This window comes from Theropithecus gelada, chromosome 20 (assembly GCF_003255815.1).
Source record: "Theropithecus gelada isolate Dixy chromosome 20, Tgel_1.0, whole genome shotgun sequence".
Lineage (NCBI taxonomy): Eukaryota > Metazoa > Chordata > Mammalia > Primates > Cercopithecidae > Theropithecus > Theropithecus gelada.
Window position 1 is genome coordinate 50,916,614 of NC_037688.1, and position 21,674 is coordinate 50,938,287.

A 21,674-nucleotide genomic window follows, 5' to 3' on the forward strand; every position below is an offset into this window, starting at 1 on the left:
GGACTGAGATGTGTGCAGCCGTGTTTGCATGTCACAAGTTACAGTTCTCTCCATGTAATTTAATTATGTCTTTGCGGCCTTGCTGTTTATTGGACAACCTGCAGTAACCGCAGCCCCTCATGTGTGGCAGAGCCGTGTAAAGCCGGGACTGCCCATGTGGCATCTTGAGTGCACAGAGGCCAAAGCTGGGACAACTTGCCTGGGATGCCACACGTGTTGGGCAGCAGACTGAGCCTCCCACCCCTCCCTCTTGCTCCCCAGGTACCACGGCCCACGTGGGTATTATGCTGTATGGGGTGGACAGCCGGAGCGGCCACCGGCACCTGGACGGTGACAGAGCCTTCCACCGCAACAGCCTGGACATCTTCCAGATCGCCACCCCGCACAGCCTGGGCAGCGTGTGGAAGATCCGAGTGTGGCACGACAACAAAGGTCTGTGCGGACCCTGTGGAGCTCTGCCTCTCTGCCCCCGCATTGGGGTGCCCTGCGAGCCTGACCTCCCTCCCGCACCTCTGCAGGGCTCAGCCCCGCCTGGTTCCTGCAGCACGTCATCGTCAGGGACCTGCAGACAGCCCGCAGCGCCTTCTTCCTGGTCAATGACTGGCTGTCGGTGGAGACGGAGGCCAACGGGGGCCTGGTGGAGAAGGAGGTGCTGGTGGCGAGTAAGGCCTGGTTCCATGTTCCTGCTGTGTGGGAGGTTGGGCGGGGTGGTCCTGCCTCACGGCCTCCTGCAGCTGGGCCCTCCCTGCCCCCAGGCGACGCAGCCCTGTTGCGCTTCCGGCGCCTGCTGGTGGCTGAGCTGCAGCGCGGCTTCTTTGACAAGCACATCTGGCTCTCCATATGGGACCGGCCACCTCGCAGCCGCTTCACCCGCATCCAGAGGGCCACCTGCTGCGTCGTCCTCATCTGTCTCTTCCTGGGCGCCAACGCCGTGTGGTACGGAGCTGTTGGAGACTCTGCCTACAGGTGGGTGCCATAGGGGTCGGGACAGCCTCTTCCTGCCCAGCCCTTCCTGCCCCTCAGCCTCACCTGTGTGGTCTCCTCTCCTCCACACAGCGCGGGGCGTGTGTCCAGGCTGCGCCCGCTGAGTGTCGACACAGTTGCTGTTGGCCTGGTGTCCAGCGTGATTGTCTATCCCATCTACCTGGCCGTCCTCTTTCTCTTCCGGATGTCCCGGAGCAAGGTGGGCTGGGGCTGGGGACCCGGGAGTACTGGGAATGGAGCCTGGGCCTCGGCACCACGCCCAGGGCCACTCTCCAGTACTGCAGCCAGAGGGAAAGGTGCCCACCAAAGGCTGGCTCTCGGGAAGGGTCAACACACTTGAGCAGCCTTAGCTAGACTGACCAGGGAGAAAGAGAGAAGACTCAGATGCCAGAATCATGAAGAACGAGGGCACTTCACTGCCCAACCCTGCAGACATTAACAGAACCTAAGCACATGGTACGGACAACTGCACAGCAGCACACCAGATAACTCAGAAGAAGCGAGCTCACAGCTGCACACGCTTCTGAAATGCTCTTCAGAAGAAAATCTCAGTACATCTACGGCAAGTGAAGAGGCCGAGTTAGTCCCTTAGAAACCTCCCGCTGGCCGGGCGCGGTGGCTCACGCCTGTAATCCCAACACTTCAGGAGGCCGAGGTGGGCGGATCTGAGTCCAGGAGTTTGAGACCAGCCTGGGCAACCTAGCAAGACCCCATCTGTATAAAACATTTTAAAAAAAAAAAAAAATTCCCACAAAGAGAAGCCCAGGCTCAGAGCCTTCAGTATGTAATTCTTCTAAACAGTTGAAGAAGAATTAACACCAATCCTTAGACTCTTTCCAAGAAATACATCAGGTGGGAACTCTTCCCATTCATACAGAAATGGTAGGCTGCACCCCTTAGGAATACACACGGGGGTCCTCAACAGGTCCCATGCAGACCAACCGCAGCAGCACACACAGAAGGCACGTGTGCCACGACCAGGAGGGGTTGCTCCGGAGTCCATGGCAGGAACCGGAGGCCACATGTGGCTGCTCATATTTAAGTTAATTAAAATGAAATGATGGCCGGGCATGGTGGCTCAGACCTGTAATCCCAGCACTTCGGGAGGCCGAGGCCAGCAGATCACTTGAGGTCAGGAGTTCAAGACCAGCCTGGCCAACACGGTGAAACCCCATCTCTGCTAAAAATACAAAAAATTAGCTGGGTATCGTGGCAGGCGCCTATAATCGCAGCTAGTCAGGAGGCTGAGGCAGGACAATCGCCTGAATGTGGGTGGTGAAGGTTGCAGTGAGCTGAGATTGTGCCACTGCGCTGCAGCCTGGGTGACAGAGCGAGACTCCGTCTAAACATAATAAATGAAATTTAAAACTCTGTTCCTTAGCTGCACCAGTCGCCTGTCAAGTGCTCAGTGGCACACGTTGCAAGGGGCTGCCATCACGGACAGTGCAGTTGTCACATATAATCACCATTCTAGAACATTCTGTCAGATGGCACTGGGCCCTGCCCTGTCTGCTGAGGAGGTGGCTTCTTGTCCCTGTCCTGAGCAGGTCTGAGCTGCTGCCCGCTGACCACTGCCCTTGTCCTGCAGGTGGCTGGGGGCCTGAGCCCCACGCCTGCCAGGCAGCAGGTACTGGACATCGACAGCTGCCTGGACTCATCCGTGCTGGACAGCTCCTTCCTCACGTTCTCGGGGCTCCACGCTGAGGTGAGGGCTCCACTGGGGGTCCCAGGCTGGGCTGGGGGTCCCGCCAGCTTGGGGCAGCTTGGTCTCAAGACACTGTGCACCTCTTAGCAGGCCTTTGCGGGACAGATGAAGAGTGACTTATTTCTGGATGATTCTAAGAGGTGGGTTCCCTAGAGCAACCTTGAGCCCTGGTGCAGGTCACTGTGTCTGGAGTGCCGGGGGTGTGCGGGCTGCATGTCCTTGCTGGGTGCCTGTGGCTCCATGTGGTCACACCGCCTAGGAGCGGGTTTGCTCAGAAGCCCAGCATGTGCATGCGTGACTGGACGGGGGTGCAGTGCGTGGGTGACACATCCCCTGGCACCTTGCTGACCCACGCCACCTGCAGCCTGGTGTGCTGGCCCTCCAGCGAGGGAACACTCAGTTGGCCAGACCTGCTCAGCGACCCGTCCATTGTGGGCAGCAACCCGCGGCAGCTGGCACGGGGCCAGGCGGGCCATGGGCTGGGCCCAGAGGAGGACAGCTTCTCCCTGGCCAGCCCCTACTCGCCTGCGAAATCCTCAGCATCAGGTGAGCTGGGGTGAGAGGAGGGGGCTCTGAAGCTCACCTGCGCAGTTGGGCCCACCCAGTGCCTCCTGTGTCTCTAGATGAAGACCTGATCCAGCAGGTCCTTGCCAAAGGGGTCAGCAGCCCGGCCCCCACCCAAGACACCCACATGGAAACGGACCTGCTCACCAGCCTGTGAGTGCCCGGCTCTCGGGGGAGGGGTGATGCCGGAGGAGGGGCCGGGACTCAGGCCAGGCAGCTGTGGTCCCTGGGGTGGGTGGGGTGGGCTGGGGGCTGTGGTTGCACCACTTCACTTCTCTGAGCCTTCGGTTTCTTGTCTGTGGAAAGAGTCTCATAGGATCCTCCAGGGCGTGAGAACCTTCCCTCTAGGGAGGGAGCAGGTGCATGGGGCTTTGGAGGAGCAGAAAGGCTCCTGTGTGAGGCTGGCCGGAGCCACGTTTTTATTTTGGTCTCAGAGCAGTGAGAAATTATGGGTGGGTTTTTAAATACCCCATTTTTTTCTTTTTGAGACCATTTTTGATTATTTGTATTTTAAAGAATTTCTTGGCTGGGCGCAGTGGCTCATGCCTGTAATCCCAGCACTTTGAGAGGCCGAGGTGGGTGGATCACCTGAGGTCAGCAGTTCGAGACCAGCCTGGCCAAGATGGCGAAACCCTGTCTTTACTAAAAATACAAAAAATTAGCCAGGCATGGTGGCAGGTGCCTGTAGTCCCAGCTACTCAGGAGACTGAAGCAGGATAATCTATTGAACCTGGGAGGTAGAGGTTGTAGTGAGCTGAGATTGCGCCACTGTACTTCAGCGTGGGCGACAGAGTGTGACTCTGTCTTAAAAAAAAAAAGGACTGTGCGCGGTGGCTCACGTTTGTAATCCCAACACTTTGGGGGACTGAGGCGGGCAGAGCACCTGGGCTTGGGAGTTCAAGACCAGCCTGACCAACATGGAGAAACCCTATCTTTACTAAAAGTACAGAATTAGCCGGGCATAGTGGCTCATGCCTGTAATCCCAGCACTTTGGGAGGCCAAGGTGGGCAGATCACCTGAGGTCAGGAGTTCGAGACCAGCCTGGCCAACATGGCAAAACCCCATCTCTGCTAAAAATACAAAATATTAGCCAAGCGTGGTGGCGGGCGCCTGTAATCAGGAGAATCGATTGAACCCGGGAGGCTAAGGCTGCAGTGAGCCAAGATTGCGCCATTGCACTCCAGCCTGGGCCACAAAAGAGCGAAGCTCCATCTCAAAAAAAAATTTTTTTTCTCAATTTCTTGGTTGTTTTCCAACCTATCAACAAAGGGTCATATGGAGACCTTGTATGTAGTCATGCGCACCCAGCCTTTGGCAGAGTGCACCACACATGCCTGTGACCCCGGGCTCTGCCGTGCCCTCCTGTGCTCAGGTGCACTGAGGCGCACACGGCCCTGCCGTCACGCTGCAGCTGCCTGCAGGATTCAGTGCGGTGGCACGCAGTGCAGGTGCGGAGTCGCGGCGCCACAGGCCACACCACAGGGCCTGCATGCGCAGGGGCTGCGGTGTCTGGGTTTGGGTAACTGCACCCTGAGACATTTGCACAGCGACGGAATTACCTAATGACACATTTCTCAGAACATATCCCTGGCACTAAGTGGTGCGTGGCTTTTCCATCCACTTCTATTTTGATTTCTGTGTTATTCCTTTGAGTGCTTCTCATTGTCAAGCAACTAGGAACTAAAGAGGTATGAACTGCCCCTGGACTCAGACAAAAAGGAAAACTTCCTGATTTGCAAAAGGCAGATAACCATGACACAAGGGCATCTTTATGAATAAATTGCCAGTCGGTTTTAAAAATACAGAGTAGGCCGGGCGCGGTGGCTCAAGCCTGTAATCCCAGCACTTTGGGAGGCCGAGACGGGTGGATCACGAGGTCAGGAGATCAAGACCATCCTGGCGAACACGGTGAAACCCCGTCTCTACTAAAAAATACAAAAAACTAGCCGGGCGAGATGGCGGGCGCCTGTAGTCCCAGCTACTCGGGAGGCTGAGGCAGGAGAATGGCGTGAACCCGGGAGGCGGAGCTTGCAGTGAGCTGAGATCTGGCCACTGCACTCCAGCCTGGGCCGCAGAGCGAGACTCCGTCTCAAAAAAAAAAAAAAAAAAAAAAAAAAAATACAGAGTATGGGGAAATCCAGGGGTAGTCACTACCAGCTGACCAGCCCAAGGTATCTCCAGCCCAAAGCTCTTTGTGAAATCCAGATTCATTGCTTCTGCGAGAATTTCTGGTGGCAGCTCAGACTCCACAGCCACAGAGCACGTGGCCCTCGCCCTCCCAGCTTTTTCAACCCTTGGCTGTCCCTTGCTCAGACAATGCTTCGGGCTGACCAGGTCAGAGGCTTGGGTTCATCCTGGACCCCTCTGCATCCTTCCTCACTCCAGCCTCCAGCGCATCCTGTGGCTCCTTTCCCAATGCAGAGCATGGCCTTCCCTGTGCCTGGGCCTGCACCCTCTGTCCTGGCGGCACCTCTGCTCTGGCATTCCTGGCCACCCCATGCCTCCCTATCAGCCATTCTCCATCTCTGCCAGCAAGAGCCTGCTCTCCGAGTCAGACCGAGTCATTTGTGTTGCTATAAAGGAATAGTTGAAACTGGGTCATTTTTTATTTTTTGAGACAGAGTCTCACTCTGTCGCCCAAACTGGAGTGCAGTGGCACGATCTCAGCTCACTGCAAACTCTGCCTCCCAGGTTCAAGCAGTTCTCTGCCTCAGCCTCCCAAGTAGCTAGGATTACAGGCGCCCGTCACCACAGCCGGCTAATTTTTGTGTGTGTTTTTAGTAGAGATGGGGTTTCACCATCTTGGCCATGTTGGTCTTGAACTCCTGACCTCATGATCCACCCACCTCGGCCTCCCACAATGCTGGGATTGCAGGTGTGAGCCACTGCGCCTGGCTAAGTTGAGGCTGGGTCATTTTTAAATTTTTTGTAGAGACAGGGTCTCACTGTCTCCAACTCCTGAGCTCAAGTGATCCTCCTTCCTCAGCCGCCTGAAATGCTGGGATTACAGGCCTGAGCCACCGCGTCCAGCCAAGAGTGCCTTTTATCCTCTGAGAGACAGCAAAACAGCAAGCAGTCAGTGCAGTGTGGCCCCCGGGTCAGGCGGTTCTTTCGGTGATAGGCTGACCAGGGCGCAGGTGTGGGAGAGCACCCAGGGAGCCTAGGACTCAGCATGTCGCAGTTGGTCTCGTCCTCCCCCTCGTGCATCTTTGCTGCCTCCGTACCTCTTCTCTAGCAGCTCTGGGACTGGGCATGTCAGCATGGTGCCCTGATGCAGTGGCACAGCCTCGGTGATCATTGGCTCCTGGAAACAAGCAGATCTCTGGCCCCAGGGAGCCCTGCACACTTGGGATTTGAAAGGCATTTATATGTTTCCTTGTCCAAAAATTAATTTTAGGCCATAAAACTGCATGGGAGAGACACACTGGCCTCTAGATTGTGGAGATGCTCATTGGATAGTCAAGACCCAGTCATAGTTTGCAGGGTTGGGGGGGCCCGTCGCGCCCTGAGAGGCCATGTGCGGCTGTAGGGGCGGCTAGTCAGGCTGCGGGCGATGGGTTTATCAGCAGAAAGTGAGTGGGAGAGGGACACAGGTGGACACCTGGCTTTGGCGCCTGGAGTGGCTCTTGGTTCCCTGGCTCCTAGCACCACTCCCACTCTCATTTGGGGTAGGGTCTTCCGTCTCTTTGTGGGGGGACCCCATGACCCGAGAGGGTCAAGAAACTGCCTGCCCAGATTAGCATGGGCTTGGCTGCCACTGCCTGCTGGAGGCTGGAATGAATTCACGGCCCACCATGTCCCCCAGGTCCAGCACTCCTGGGGAGAAGACAGAGACGCTGGAGCTGCAGAGGCTGGGCGAGCTGGGGCCGCCCAGCCCCGGCCTGACCTGGGAACGGCCCCAGGCAGCGAGGCTCTCCAGGACAGGTGCGCTTGCGTAGGCCTGGGATGCCCCCAGCCCCTCCCTGTTAGCTGCCTGTCACAGGTCTGTCTCTGCTTTCCCAGGACTGGTGGAGGGTCTGCGGAAGCGCCTGCTGCCGGCCTGGTGCACCTCCCTGGCCCACGGGCTCAGCCTGCTCCTGGTGGCTGTGGCTGTGGCTGTCTCAGGGTGGGTGGGTGTCGGCTTCCCCCCGGGTGTGAGTGTTGCGTGGCTCTTGTCCAGCACCACCAGCTTCCTGGCTTCATTCCTCGGCTGGGAGCCGCTGAAGGTGAGGGGGCTGTCAGGGGTAGGCTGCAGGCCTTCAATACGGGGGACCCCTCTGAAGCCACCCCCTCCCCAGGTCTTGCTGGAAGCACTGTACTTCTCACTGGTGGCCAAGCGGCTGCACCCTGATGAAGATGACACCCTGGTGGAGAGCCCAGCTGTGACGCCCGTGTGCGCACGTGTGCCACGTGTACGCCCCCCCCACGGCTTTGCACTCTTCCTGGCCAAGGAGGAAGCCCGAAAGGTCAAGAGGCTACACGGCATGCTGCGGGTGAGCCCGGGTGTGGCCTGTGCCACCTCCACCTCCTTTTTCCCACCTCCCACCCATGTATGCGGGACACTGTCGTCCCCCTTTCCTCACCCAGAAGGCCCTTGGGGGTTCAAGGCTCTGCAGCCTCTGCCAGGACTCCCTCCTACCCTATGCCCTCCACTTGCTGCTGCAGTCCCTGCCAGGGCCCAGCTCCAATGCCCACTCCTGTCTCACCCTGAAGGCCCCTAAGCACCGCTGCAGTGGCCTGTGTGTCTGCCCCCAGGTGGGGTCCCGGGCAGGGTATGTGCTGCCGTTACTTAGCCAGGTAAAGTCTTGGGGCGCCCCCTGCCAGCTCACCTTTCTGCAGCTGCACCTGCCGTAGCTGTGGGGGCCCCAGCTGTGGCCAAAGCCCTGCTGTCACTGGGCTGGGGCCAGGCTGACCACAGGGCCCTCTGTCCACTAGAGCCTCCTGGTGTACATGCTTTTTCTGCTGGTGACGCTGCTGGCCAGCTATGGGGATGCCTCGTGCCATGGGCACGCCTACCGTCTGCAGAGCGCCATCAAGCAGGAACTGCACAGCCGGACCTTCCTGGCCATCACGCGGTACGGGCACCTGGTGTACTGGTCTGTCTCCTGGGCTTTGGTTTTGCCCTTAGTCCAGCTAGATCCAAGGGGACATGTGGAAATATGTAGATACCTTTTTGGTTGCCAGAACTGGAGGTTGGTGCTGCTGGCATCAGTGGGCAGAGGCAAGGGAAACAGCTCCGTGCCCTGCAGTGCACAGGATGGGACCATGACAGAGAACTCTGTGCCCCAGAACATCCGCAGGATAAGGCTGAGGAGCCCAGGTCTAGCCGTGGCCAGCAGGGAAGTGGGAGCCATGTTCCCTGGGTCTGTAGTGGCCACTCACTCCAGGCGGGCATAGGGCAGTGGGGGCTGGAGCATGTGACTGTGTCTGGTGCTGTGGCAGGTCTGAGGAGCTCTGGCCATGGATGGCGCACGTGCTGCTGCCCTATGTCCATGGGAACCAGTCCAGCCCAGAGCTGGGGCCTCCACGGCTGCGGCAGGTGCGGCTGCAGGAAGGTGAGCTGGCAGGGGGTGCCCCAAGACTTAAATCCTTCCTCTTGTCCAGAGAGCAGCCTTCAGCGGAACTCTGGCATCAGCTCTGCTCCCTAGCTGTGTGACCTTTGCTCTCTTGACACCGCAGTTTCCTTCTCTGTATAGTAGAGATGGTAACATTGTCTAATTCATGGCTGCTGGGAGGGTTCTCTGGGGTGGTGCGGAACCAGAGCTCAGGCGAGCTGGCCAGCAGGAAGCACGCCTATTGGGTTTTGCTGACGCCCTGGTCCCGGCCCGGGACTCTGTGTGTTTCAGCACTCTGCCCAGACCCTCGCGGCCCCAGGGTCCACACTTGTTCAGCTGCGGGAGGCTTCAGCACCAGCGACTACGACGTTGGCTGGGAGAGTCCTCACAATGGCTCGGGGACATGGGCTTACTCTGCACCGGATCTGCTGGGGTGAGCAGAGCGAGGGCCCCAGGCGTCTGTGCCAAGGACAAGGGAGTAGTTCTCCAGGAGTGCCCCGGCCTCTCGACCAGCCTGGCTCAGGGGTGCCGGAAGGGCTGGGGTGCGGCACCAACGCCACCCCTCTCCGACAGGGCATGGTCCTGGGGCTCCTGTGCAGTGTATGACAGCGGGGGCTACGTGCAGGAGCTGGGCCTGAGCCTGGAGGAGAGCCGCGACCGGCTGCGATTCCTGCAGCTGCACAACTGGCTGGACAACAGGTGGGAGCTCCCTCCCCGGCTCTCTCCAGGGTGGCTGCAGTCACCAGCCAAGAGCCCACCCTTACCCCTCAGGCCCCCGCTGGCCTAGGAGGCTTCCACAGCCCCTCAGCCACGCCTGTACTGCGTGGTCCCCGAAGCTTCCGCCCTGCCACCTTCTCCTAGTGACCCACACCCTCTGCGCAGGAGCCGCGCTGTGTTCGTGGAGCTCACGCGCTACAGCCCGGCCGTGGGGCTGCACGCCGCCGTCACGCTACGCCTCGAGTTTCCGGCGGCCGGCCGCGCCCTGGCCGCTCTCAGCGTCCGCCCCTTTGCGCTGCGCCGCCTCAGCGCGGGCCTATCGCTGCCTCTGCTCACCTCGGTACGCCCGCCCGCGGTCAGGCCCCGGTCCTCCCACCGGCAGCGTCCCACCCCTCGCAGGGCCACGCCCCCGGCAGCCTCCCACCCCTCGCAGGGCCACGCCCCCGGCAGCGCCCCACCCCTCGCAGGGCCACGCCCCCGGCAGCGTCCCACCCCTCGCAGGGCCACGCCCCTGGCAGCGCCCCACCCCTCGCAGGATCCCACCCCGGCAGCGTCCCACCCCTCGCAGGGCCACGCCCCCGGCAGCGTCCCACCCCTCGCAGGGCCACGCCCCCGGCAGCGCCCCACCCCTCGCAGGGCCACGCCCCCGGCAGCGCCCCACCCCTCGCAGGGCCACGCCCCTGGCAGCGCCCCACCCCTCGCAGGATCCCACCCCGGCAGCGTCCCACCCCTCGCAGGGCCACGCCCCCGGCAGCGTCCCACCCCTCGCAGGGCCACGCCCCCGGCAGCGCCCCACCCCTCGCAGGGCCACGCCCCCGGCAGCGTCCCACCCCTCGCAGGGCCACGCCCCTGGCAGCGCCCCACCCCTCGCAGGATCCCACCCCGGCAGCGTCCCACCCCTCGCAGGGCCACGCCCCCGGCAGCGTCCCACCCCTCGCAGGGCCACGCCCCCGGCAGCGCCCCACCCCTCGCAGGGCCACGCCCCCGGCAGCGCCCCACCCCTCGCAGGGCCACGCCCCTGGCAGCGCCCCACCCCTCGCAGGGCCACGCCCCCCGCAGCGCCCCACCCCTCGCAGGATCCAACCCCGGCAGCGCCCCACCCCTCGCAGGACCCCGCCCACCCTCCTGACCCCGCCCCCCACAGGTGTGCCTGTTGCTGTTCGCGCTGCACTTCGCGGTGGCCGAGGCCCGTACTTGGCACAGAGAAGGGTGCTGGCATGTGTTGCGACCCCGGGCCTGGGCACGGTGGCTACTGGTGGTGCTGACGGCGGCCACGGCGCTGGTACGCCTCGCCCAGCTGGGCGCCGCCGACCGCCAGTGGACCCGCTTCGTGCGCGGCCGCCCACGCCGCTTCACCAGCTTCGACCAGGTGGCGCAGCTGAGCTCCGCAGCCCGTGGCCTGGCGGCCTCGCTGCTTTTCCTGCTCTTGGTCAAGGTAAGGGCGGGGCCGGTGGACGCGGGGCTGGGCGCAGACCCCAGGGCTGCAAGCTGACGGACCCCTTGTCCGCAGGCCGCTCAGCAGCTACGCTTCGTGCGCCAGTGGTCCGTCTTTGGAAAGACGTTATTCCGGGCTCTGCCTGAGCTCCTGGGGGCCACCTTGGGCCTGGTGGTGCTCGGGGTAGCCTACGCCCAGCTGGCCGTTCTGGTACGTGACTGCGCGGCCGGGGAGAGCCCCTTAGCTCAGCTCGGCTGCACGCCCTCACTGATGCCGCCTTCCCCGCAGCTCGTGTCCTCCTGCGTGGACTCCCTCTGGAGTGTGGCCCAGGCCTTGCTGGTGCTGTGCTCTGGGACCGGGCTCTCTACCCTGTGTCCTGCCGAGTCCTGGCACCTGTCACCACTGCTGTGTGTGGGGCTCTGGGCGCTGCGGCTGTGGGGCGCCCTACGGCTGGGGGCTGTCATCCTCCGGTGGCGCTACCACGCCCTGCGTGGAGAGCTGTATCGGCCGGCCTGGGAGCCCCAGGACTACGAGATGGTGGAGCTGTTCCTGCGCAGGCTGCGCCTCTGGATGGGCCTCAGCAAGGTCAAGGAGGTGGGTACGGCCCAGTGGGGGGGAGAGGGACACGCCCTGGGCTCTGCCCAGGGTGCAGCCGGACTGACTGAGCCCCTGTGCCGCCCCCAGTTCCGCCACAAAGTCCGCTTTGAAGGGATGGAACCGCTGCCCTCTCGCTCCTCCAGGGGCTCCAAGGTGTCCCCGGATGTGCCCCCACCCAGCGCTGGCTCCGATGCGTCGCACCCCTCCACCTCCTCCAGCCAGCTGGATGGGCTGAGCGTGAGCCTGGGCCGGCTGGGGACGAGGAGTGAGCCCGAGCCCTCCCGCCTCCAAGCCGTGTTCGAGGCCCTGCTCACCCAGTTTGACCGACTCAACCAGGCCACAGAGGACGTCTACCAGCTGGAGCAGCAGCTGCACAGCCTGCGAGGCCGCAGGAGCAGCCGGGCCCCCGCCGGACCTTCCCGTGGCCCATCCCCGGGCCTGCGGCCAGCACTGCCCAGCCGCCTGGCCCGGGCCAGTCGAGGTGTGGACCTGGCCACTGGCCCCAGCAGGACACCTCTGTGGGTCAAGAACAAGGTCCACCCCAGCAGCACTTAGGCCCGTTCCCTGGTGGGGATGGGCTGTGGAGTCAGAGTGGACACCGCTCAGTATTACCTTCTGCCACCCTCAAGGCCTCGGGCCAGGCAGAATGGCTGCACGCAGGTTCCCCAGAGAGCAGGCAGGGGTGTCTGTCTGCCTGTGGGCTTCAGCACTTTAAAGAGGCTGTGTGTCCAACCAGGACCCAGGGTCCCCTCCCCGACTCCCTGGGGGAGGACACAGCAGTATTGGATGTTTTCTGGCCTCTGAGATGCTAATTTATTTGCCCGAGTCCTCAGGTACAGCGGGCTGTGCCCGGCCCCACCCCCTGGGCAGATGTCCCCCATCGCTAAGGCTGCTGGCTTCAGGGAGGGTTAGCCTGCGCCGCCGCCACCCTGCCCCTAAGTTATTACCTCTCCTGTTCCTACCGTACTCCCCGCATCGTCTCACTGTGTCTCGTGTCAGTAATTTATATGGTGTTAAAATGTATATATTTTTGTATGTCACTATTTTCACTAGGGCTGAGGGGCCTGGCAGCTGAAAGTGGGCCCTGCGCCCAGAGCTGGCCTCCCCAACACCTTGGTAGGTGTGGCGGGGCTACGGCAGCCCGGCTGCTGCTTGGATGTGACCATGGCCCTGGGCCAGTGCTGGGGGCACAGCTGTCCCCCAGGCACTCTCATCACCCCCAAGGCTTTGTCATCCTTCTTGCTCTAGGCCAGGTAGCGAGACAGCAGCGCCCAGGCCTGCTGGCATCGGGTCTGGGCAAGAAGCAGGACTAGGCATGTCAGAGGACCCCAGGGTGGTTAGAGAAAAAGACGACTCCTGGTGGCTGGCTCCCAGGGTGGAGGAAGGTGAGCGTGTGCGTGTGTGCGCGTGTGTGCTGTGTGGCCCGGGCAGCCCCAGGGCCCTCGGAGTTGGCTGCGCCTGCTTTTGTGTACCACTTCTGCGGGCACGGCTGCTGCTAGAGCCTCAACCTCCCCCCACCCAACCCCCGCACCAAGCAGACAAAGTCAATAAAAGCGCTGTCTGACTGCAGCCTGTGCCTCTGTCTGTGCACCAGCGATAGGACTTTATTTCACTGACACAAAATACCGTCCAGGGCGGGCGCAGCAGGGAGGGCCCCAGCCTCACACGAACTCGGTGAAGTCCTCCACGGAGGAGATGAGGCGCTTCCGCTGGCCCATCTCGTAGCCAGGCGTGGGCTCGGCTGGAGTCTGTGCAGGCCCTTTGGTATGGGATGGGGGGTGCACCAGAGGCAGGCTGGGGTTGGAGTAGGCAGCTTCCTCGCAGATCTGAAGGCAGAGGCAGCTTGGGCAGCAAGTCCAGGAGGCGTGGCACCCGCTCTGCCCACCCGCCCGCCCCACAGCCTGGGCAGCCCCATCTTCCCTACCCGCTGGCGGAGTCTCTTGATGTGGCGGAGCCGGGCAATCCACTTGGAGGGGTAGATGTCGGTGGGGTTGGAGCGGCTGTGGTGCACCTGTGAGGCCATCTAGGGACGTAGGCAGGGGTGAGCTCACTCTCAGGTGGCACTTGGGCCTGTCCCACCAGCTCACGCCTGGACCTGCCCCCACTCACGTTTGCATGCAGGGCCATCTGACGGGCCACAAAAGGCAGGTTGCGGTCAGACACGATCTTGGCCACGCTGGTGTCCACAAGGCCCTCCATGTCTGGGGAGACTTGGTGGTCATGCCAGGCCCAGGGCCCTTGGCGCCACCCTGCCCAGTCCCACCCCAACCCTACCTTTCCTGCACTGCAGGGACACCGGCCCCACCCTGGCCCCACCTTTCCTGCACTGCCCAGCCCCACCCGGGCCCACCTTTCCTGCACTGCAGGGACACCAGGTTGCACTCATAGTCCAGCGGGGTGATGATCACGTGGACAAAATTGAACTGGCCCTGCCCGGACAAGAGAAGGGGTCATCCCCGCACACACCGTGTGCTGAGGGCTGCTCTCAGCCACTGCCTGGCTGCACTGCTAGACGCTTGTCGGCTCCACGGGCAGCATCTGCCCCTGAACTTTCCCCTCCGGCAGCGAGGCTGTGTTTGGCCTCCCACAGGCCAAGCCCCCTCCACACCTGGGCCCAGCACCCACATTTGCTGCAGCCACAGCGGGGCACCTCTACTTGCTAGGGCCCCCAGCGTGTCTGCATACGTCCAAATCCGTCTGCCCAGCCATGAAGGGTGCCGTGTACCCCATCTCAGCACCACCACACCCTCCTCAGCCTCTGGGATGTCCCCCATTGATCGTCTTGGCATCTGGCTGGGCCCGCCTTCGCTATGCTCCTACCCCTCCTGGACTCTGACTAGCAGCCCCAGGGTTTTGGTTCAGTGGCTGCCTCAGGGTCCTGGGGCCCTTGGAGTGAGGCCTCCAGCCCACCTGCCCTGCCTGGGCCATGCCAGCTCTCCCTGCCACGCTGGGGCTCACCGGACAGAGCACCCAGGACATGCTCTGTGACACTGGCCGACCCAGCCCACCTCCAGAAGAGGCCGATGCTGGTTGCTGCCTAGTGGTGCGTGGCGGTAACCAAGCGAGTGGCCTGACAGCTGCCACTGGGGAGACTGGGGGCCCAAGGGCCGCGCCGGGCAGACAGGAAGCACCAACTATACTGTGCCCACCCAGCACACCCAGTCTGCACTTGCCAGTTACTCCTGACAAAACCCCAGCAGCAGGGGCCACAGGCTCCATGGCACAGATGATGCAACTCAGGCTCAGGGCTTGAAGCTCATGCCCATGGGGCCCTGAGCACTGCGGCTTCTCCTCATGCTCCTTGTGACCAAAGCTCAGGGAGGGTCCCCCACCAACCCAGGACACAGTAGCGCGCACCTGCCTGGGACCCAGCCCCATTGACAGCCCCTCACTCACCTTGATGGTGCCGAGCTTGAAGTCCTCGCCAGAGTCATTGTAGACAATGGACACGAAATCGTTGCCCAGGTGGCGCTTCTTGTCGCAACGATGCTTGTCCACGTCCTTGGTGGGCATCAGGGTGGCGATGTGGAAGACGGCTGCAGGTGAGCAGAGCCAGATGGGTTTGTGGGGCCAGTGCTGAGGCCCTTTGTGCCCTGCACCGGGGGCACCTCCTGACTCCTCCAGGGGTTCGGGGGCCTGCGGGGCCACGTCCTCTGATGCCTAGCCAGTGGCCCTCGGCCCTTCCCCAGGGGCAGGGCCTTGGGAAGCAAAGCCACCAGCCCCATCACTGCCTCCACGCCCATGCTGCTGAGCTCGGACCCTGAAGCGTGGGGAGCTGGAGCGGGTGGGGATGCCGGGGCCATGCCCCGAGGCATGGGGCAACAGGACCAGATGGGAGCCGTGCCCCGAGGCGTGGGGCAGCAGGAGTGGGTGGGGGTCAGGCCACACCTTGCATGATGTCGTCGTGCCAGCAGTAGGTGAACTGGCCGTCCTCACCACACACGTCCAGGCCTCCCAGGTACACCTTGTCTGGCTGGCAGTCCTTGAGCTCGATGAGCCGGCCCAGGCCCGTCAGGAACTCCGTGTACCTGTAGGAGCCATGCTCGTTGGACAGGATGGCGAGCTCACTATTGCTCTGTGGGGAGAGAGGAGAGGCAAGGTGGCATCACTCCCGGGCCGGGCCCCGCCCCGCAGAGAGTGGGGGTGCCCAGTGGGCTCTGCCGGGAGCCCCACTCTGATCCCTGAGGCAGACGGGACCATTCATTCCAGCAGCCACCCAGGCCAGACACCAGGTGTCATCCTTGACCCCCTCTCTTCCCTCAGCCCTGTGTATGCCTGGCCAGCAAAATCAGGGAGCTCCACCCTCAAAGCACAGCCAGGGCCCTAGCTCCTCAGCAGCCTGCCCCCAGGGGCCTACTGTGCTCCCACAGAGACCGTCACCACCCACCTCCACGAGCCACACAGCAGGAGGGACTCATTGAGACTCGGCTGAGTCAGAAGCAGCCCAGGCCCTGCCCTCTCCCTTGGGATGAAGGTGCAGCCTCTAGGGCACTGAGGCTGCCTACCCTGTCGGCTCCTGTGCTCGCCCAGCACAGATGCTCCCGCTGGGCAGGGTGCCCCCGGCCTCTGCACCTGCTGCTGCTGTGCGGGATGCCCCTACCCCTTATGCAGGCTCCCCCTGCCCTCTCCCTCACCACTCAGCTGTCAGCTCACTGACCAACAGCACCCTCCCCAGCCCCGCGACCGGTGCCACCCGCCCAGTCCTTCCGACTCCTTGGCGTGCCGGGTGCTCACACGCTGACCTGTCACTCGCATCTGGGTCCCCAGCACTCAGAGCAGCATGTGGCATGGAGCTCAATGAGCACTTCATGCTCTAGGATACCCAGCAGTGTTGAGCTCCGCGGAGCGTAGGGGGCCCAGACTCCCACCCCCTGCAGGCTTGAGGCCCAGCTGGCCCTATCCAGGCACCTAGGTTGGCCCTGCAGCCTCACCTGGCCTTCTCCCACATACAGGACGGCAATCTTGTGGGTGTCGTATGATGGGATCTGGTCGAGGAGCTGCACCGACCGCTCAAAGGACTGTGACTGTGGCACACAGAGCCCTGTCTGAGCCCCAGATGCCTGTCCATGGGAAGCCACCCCACCCAGGCTGGTCACAGCAGGCTGCCACAGGGAGCCGAGGCTAGAGCCCCCTGTAAGCTTGAGCTCTGAGCAGCAGAGCTGGGCCCCCACCATTCCCCAGAGCCACAAAGCTCCAGCAGACTGCAGGAGAGGGAGGCCACGCCTACCTCATTGGGCAGCAGGATTGGCTTGTTTGACTCGTCGCCAAAGAAAGGCGAATGGTAGAGCTGCAGGAACACGAAACTGCAGAGGGAGGAGACAGTGGGCACCCAGGTGAAGGCCTGGCCAGGGCAGCCACAGCCCAGGGAGGAACACAGAACCTGGCCATCTCCCACTCCACCGCCTTCCCAGGGGCTCCAGCCAGTCCTAGGGCACAGGCGAGGACCCTCGCCAGCCTGCTCGGCCTGGGGCAACTGAGGCACCAGGTTCCTGCAGGATGGTATCAGAAGCCCCGCCCGGAAGCAAGAGGCCCACCTGGGGTTGATGCCTGGCACTTTCTCTGCATTGGAAGCTGTGGCTCTGCTCTTAAAGGCATCCCTTTCTACCCTCCTGCCCCTGCGTGATGGGGCCGAGTCGGAGATGGTGTAACCGCGGGGCCGGAGGCCACTGGGCGAGCGGGGGGAGCTGGAAGGCAAGGGACCCTCGGGCTGGCCCCGACTGTCTTCACCCGAGGCTGGCCAGGCAGCACTTTCCCCGTCCAGGATCCCTGACTGTGAGCGGGCCTTAACCTCAGGACTCAGCCGGCCCACGTCGGCCTTGTCCCCTGGGTCCCCGAGGATGTCCTGCAGGGTCTGCAGCTCAGGAGAGGAGCTAGACTTGCTCAGGGGCTGTGAGGGCTGGAAGGAGAGGTCCACAGAGGGCCGGCCACCCTCCGAGGAGACGGCGCGTTCAATGGGGATTCCCCCGGCGACCAGCTCCTCTGCGTGGAGTGACTTCTCCTCCTGGCTGGAGGTTGAGGGCGACTAGAAAGCACCGTCCCAGAGAGAACCCCGTCAGGAGGCACCCTCAAGCCCACCTGCGGTTGCCCTGGAGGTGGTGAGAGGCCCCATCTGTCCTCTGTCCCAGGGCCACAGAGCAGCCCAAGCACCAGGCTACGGTCCCCACCCGTGAAGCAGCAGCACCACCACCAGCTGTGCCCCACACTGTGCGAGCCGAGGCATCAGCATCCCGAGACCACAGGCTGCCCAGCAGCCAGGGGCCGGCCCAGGTGGACGGCTGGGAAGTGCAGACCGTCTGTGCACAAAGAATGTGGAAGAACATCTCGCCCAAGTTCACAGAGCCAGTCCCCCGGGTGCAGGCCCACCCACGCCGAGCCCTGCCTCCCACAAGGAGACCCCCCAGCTCAGGAGGGTCTAGGCTCTGAGCCACACTCACCCTGCTGTAGGCGTCTGTGCGCCTGTCCACGCCTAGCGCTGCCTCAAAGTCCTCCAATCCTGGGGGCTCCACTGGCACAGGAACCTCGCCAGGACTTCCCTCCTCCATGACCACGGCAGAGTCTGGGAGGACACAGACGGGGCTGCTGGATGTGGGGCTAGGCCAGGCCCTGGCGCTCACAGACGGCTCTGAGAACCAGCCTTCTGACCAGAGGGACAGCAGCCCTGAGAGCCTCCCCAGGGCTCTGCTTACTGCTGCGATCCACCGAGCGGGCAGGGAAGACACTGGGAGGGCCTGGGTGTAACCCTGACACAGACATCTCCTGCATGAGCTCCTGGGGGATGGGCAGGCAACCAGCTCTGCCCACCGTAGTCCACCAGCAGCCACCCCTGTGCCTCCAGGTAGGCAGGGGCAAGACACTCTCCGCCCAAGACGGGCCTCAGCTCTTGAAGAGGGGGCACCTGAAACCAGCCCTCCATAACTGAGGAAGGAGGCAGAGACTCCGTGGCGTGGGGAAGTCCCTATTTGCAAACAGACTTGAGAGCCCGCTCCCAAGAGCAGAGGCTCACCCTCCACCTCCAAGCCAGACCAACAGCTGGGGACACTAAGGAGAGAGAGTGTGAGGTCCCAAAGCAGTATTTCCTGTGCCAGCGTCAGGGCAGAGGGAAAGGGAGTAGAAGCAGCAACAGAGGGGACCAACACAGCCCCCGGGAGTCCACACAGCCCTGCACACACACAGTCACACGCCCCAGGGCCCGTCCCACGCAGCCCTTCCGAACTTGCTCCTGTCCACACGTGGAGACTTGGCAGGGGAGCACCATGCAGGTCACAGCACTCCCTGCCAGGGCCTGGGGGTAACAGGCAGAGGTCAGTCTGCAGGGCCCTTGGTCAACCTGGGACGCGAGGCACACGCAGCCCCATCTGTGGGTTCCAGAGGCCAGGGGAGCCACCAGAGGCCAGGGAGCCACCAGAGGCCGGGGAGCCACGAGAGGCCGGGGAGCCACCAGAAGCCATGGGAGCCACAAGAGGCCGGGGAGCCACCAGACCAGGGCAAGGCCAGCTCGGCAGGGGCCCGGGGCGGGCTTCCCCCTAAAGAGCCGGCCCCCGTCAGAGTCTGCAGCTCAGTTGATGTCACCATGGAGACTTAGGCCACCCCCACCCCTCGGGCCTGAAGCTGGGCGTGCTCGCACAGCGCAGAGACGGGGCTCAGCCACAAAGGGATCAAGTCAAGGGGATCCCGCTGGCTAAGCCAAGGCGTTCTGCACAGACGTCCTCATGCGAGTCGGGACCTGCTCCCCAGGGCAATGGAGGTCAGACGGACCATGGGGGCGGGCGGATGAGGCGATGAGCACAGCATCTATGAGGCAGAGTGGCGCTCTGCAGCGAACCGCTTCCCTTCGAGAGGCGCGCCAATACCTGCCCAGGAAACGCTCCTGTGCAGCTGTCCTTGGCAGCTGGACTGGTACAGGGAGGAGAAAGAGGCCACTGCAAGGGAAGCCCGTGCGCGGCCAGTCAGCAGGAGGAGGGGCTACACACAGGTCGAGCAGAGAGCACAGGCCCCGTGCCTGCAGAGGAGAGAGGGCAGGGCCAGCGGCCGGCAGGGGCGCGCACAGGGCCCAGAGCTGGAAGCTGCTCGGGTGGACCTGAGGAGGGCTGGGCCTCCCTCTTCCCGTGAGTAGACATCCTAGGCTGCTAAGTGCCATCTGCAGCCACAGAGAAGGGCCAGAGGGTCTGGCGAGAAGCACGGTGCCGAGTAGGGTGGGGGCCGAGAGTGTGCAGGCGGGCCTAGGTGTCCAAACCCGGGCCCAGGCAGGGAGGGAGGCTGCCGCGGAGCCTCCTGGAGCTTGCAGTGCTGGACTCCCCATGGAGGGTGCTGGGCAAAGGCTCCACAGGGTCCCTACTGCTTTTGACATTGCCAGCTCCAGTTTCCTGAGCAGGGCAGGCACCTCCCACAGGCCAGCCTTCTCCCAGACACCAGAGGATGAGTGTGCTGAGGCAGGCCAGGGACCACTCCCAGCCGTGTAGGTGCCCTCAGCGGAGAGCAGCCATGTTGCCGTCACCAGGAGCACCAGGCCAGTGGGAGCAGAGCCCATGCTGAGGCCCGCCATGCCACTCACCTGTGTTGGAGCGAGGCAGAGGAGGGGGTCTGGCCGTGCTGGCCGCTGGCACCGACAGCGACTTGTACAGGGCTGTGTCCCGGTGCTCCTTGAAGCGCTCAGCTGCCATGAGGGCGTTGGACAGCTCCTGCAGGGGCATGTTGTTGATGTCCGAGGAGAAAGGGCTGAGCGGGTTCTCCAGGCTCATCAGCCAGCTGGTGTTCCCTGCAGAGGCGGTAACACCTTTGGCCTGAGGCCAGCGCCGCCCCATGCCCATCCCTGGCCCCCAGGAGGCCTCCTGGCTGGGCCCTGGTTTTGCACTGATGCTCCCTCCCACGATCCTCAGGACCACAATGTCAGAGCCAGCGCTGGTGGCCACCACCCTGCCGCCCCCATCAGCTCCGGTCCCGAGGCCAGGCTCAGCCAAGACTGGGGAGGCACCTGTGAGCGGCAGCCTCCAGCCCACAGCCTCACAGTCCGGACCCAAGGCCTCCACGAGGGCCGGAGCCCCACTCCTCGAACCCCTCAGCCACACCCAGCCGGCCCTGGGCTCTGGGCCTCTGCACAGGCCTCCCTCTGCCTCTGGGAAGAGGCTGAGCTGTGCCCCCCATGTTGGTGTGCTTTAATCCCAACCCCAGGAACTCAGAACAGGACTGTCTCTGGAGACTGGGTTTCAGAGGAAAGGTAATTAAGGCTAACAAGGCACCAGAGTGGACCCAAGCCACGGCTGGTTTCCTCCTAAGATTAACACGCAGACATCCAGGAAAGACCCTGTGAGGACACAGGCGAAAAGCCGCTGCAGGCCAAGGACGGAGGCCTCTGAGAAGCAGCTCCTGCCAAGCAGCACCTGGATCTCAGACTTCCAGCCTCCAGGCGTGGAGGACGACTCTCTGCCGTGGAAGCCCCTTGGTTCACTACAGGCCCCTGCCCCACCTCGGCCGCCTGGATCGCCCCTCACAGCTCACCTCTGGAGACTTAAAAGTACCCCCAAATGGCCAGGACGGTGGCTCACGCCTGTAATCCCAGCACTGTGGGAGGCCGAGGCAGGCTGATCACGAGGTCAGGGGATCAAGACCATCCTGGCTAACACGGTGAAACCCCGTCTCTACTAGAAATACAAAACAATTGGCCAGGCACGGTGCGGGCGCCTGTAGTCCCAGCTACTTGGGAGGCGGAGGCAGGAGAATGGCGTGAACCCGGGAGGCGGAGCCTGCAGTGAGCTGAGATCGCGCCACTGCACTCCAGCCTGGACGACAGAGCGAGACTCTGTCTCGGGGGGAAAAAAAGTTACCCCCAAATACCCCAAGAGGGCCAAGTCTGCAATCGCCCGTGTGTCCACAGCTCTGTGGGTGACTGGCAGAGGGACGGGGCCCAGGCCAGCCCCGCCCAGTACCTGTGGGCCTCCGGACCAGGATCTCCGCCCAGCCCTGGGTCAGCAGGGGCACGTAGGCGGCCAGGTTCGTCTTCTCCTGCACAGGAAGCCGGGTGCCGGCTGAGGCCTTCTCAGGCTTCGCGGCTGGTGCAGTCTGTGGTCCTGGAGAAGCGGCACTGCCCGGGAACTGGGAGGCCGGCACATCCAGGGCGCCAACTCGAAGACCATGGCCCCC

General features: G+C 62.9%; 2 protein-coding genes across 13 annotated transcripts in view; one reads left to right on the top strand and one right to left on the bottom strand.

The window, feature by feature from the left end:
- PKD1 (polycystin 1, transient receptor potential channel interacting) overlaps window positions 1-13,106 on the top strand; it is a 48,498-nt gene extending 35,392 nt beyond the window's left edge. Inside the window, exons 27-46 of one of the 3 annotated variants that reach the window (XM_025370663.1) lie at window positions 262-432; window positions 519-662; window positions 756-966; window positions 1,057-1,183; window positions 2,573-2,689; window positions 2,777-2,829; window positions 3,054-3,235; window positions 3,313-3,406; window positions 7,060-7,178; window positions 7,257-7,459; window positions 7,532-7,726; window positions 8,169-8,308; window positions 8,676-8,788; window positions 9,080-9,221; window positions 9,362-9,487; window positions 9,671-9,845; window positions 10,650-10,940; window positions 11,016-11,150; window positions 11,229-11,534; window positions 11,681-13,106. In XM_025370663.1, coding sequence (XP_025226448.1) covers window positions 262-432; window positions 519-662; window positions 756-966; window positions 1,057-1,183; window positions 2,573-2,689; window positions 2,777-2,829; window positions 3,054-3,235; window positions 3,313-3,406; window positions 7,060-7,178; window positions 7,257-7,459; window positions 7,532-7,726; window positions 8,169-8,308; window positions 8,676-8,788; window positions 9,080-9,221; window positions 9,362-9,487; window positions 9,671-9,845; window positions 10,650-10,940; window positions 11,016-11,150; window positions 11,229-11,534; window positions 11,681-11,806 — 3,170 coding nt within the window. In that variant the 3' untranslated portion in view covers window positions 11,807-13,106. Of the gene's footprint in view, window positions 1-261; window positions 433-518; window positions 663-755; window positions 967-1,056; window positions 1,184-2,572; window positions 2,690-2,776; window positions 2,830-3,053; window positions 3,236-3,312; window positions 3,407-7,059; window positions 7,179-7,256; window positions 7,460-7,531; window positions 7,727-8,168; window positions 8,309-8,675; window positions 8,789-9,079; window positions 9,222-9,361; window positions 9,488-9,670; window positions 9,846-10,649; window positions 10,941-11,015; window positions 11,151-11,228; window positions 11,535-11,624 lie in introns of all 3 variants that reach the window. The other 2 variants (XM_025370661.1, XM_025370662.1) reach the window with 2 other exon arrangements.
- Window positions 13,095-21,674, bottom strand: part of TSC2 (TSC complex subunit 2) — a 40,971-nt gene continuing 32,391 nt past the window's right edge. For 4 of the 10 annotated variants that reach the window (XM_025370671.1, XM_025370670.1, XM_025370666.1 and 1 more), the window contains 12 exons: window positions 21,461-21,673; window positions 20,089-20,292; window positions 17,972-18,093; window positions 17,072-17,559; window positions 16,765-16,840; window positions 16,469-16,561; window positions 15,426-15,612; window positions 14,934-15,073; window positions 13,888-13,966; window positions 13,647-13,738; window positions 13,462-13,560; window positions 13,095-13,363 (listed from right to left, as the gene is read on the bottom strand). In XM_025370671.1, coding sequence (XP_025226456.1) covers window positions 13,199-13,363; window positions 13,462-13,560; window positions 13,647-13,738; window positions 13,888-13,966; window positions 14,934-15,073; window positions 15,426-15,612; window positions 16,469-16,561; window positions 16,765-16,840; window positions 17,072-17,559; window positions 17,972-18,093; window positions 20,089-20,292; window positions 21,461-21,673 — 1,958 coding nt within the window. In that variant the 3' untranslated portion in view covers window positions 13,095-13,198. Of the gene's footprint in view, window positions 13,364-13,461; window positions 13,561-13,646; window positions 13,739-13,887; window positions 13,967-14,933; window positions 15,074-15,425; window positions 15,613-16,468; window positions 16,562-16,764; window positions 16,841-17,071; window positions 17,560-17,971; window positions 18,094-19,387; window positions 19,457-20,088; window positions 20,293-21,460; window position 21,674 lie in introns of all 10 variants that reach the window. The other 6 variants (XM_025370667.1, XM_025370664.1, XM_025370674.1 and 3 more) reach the window with 4 other exon arrangements.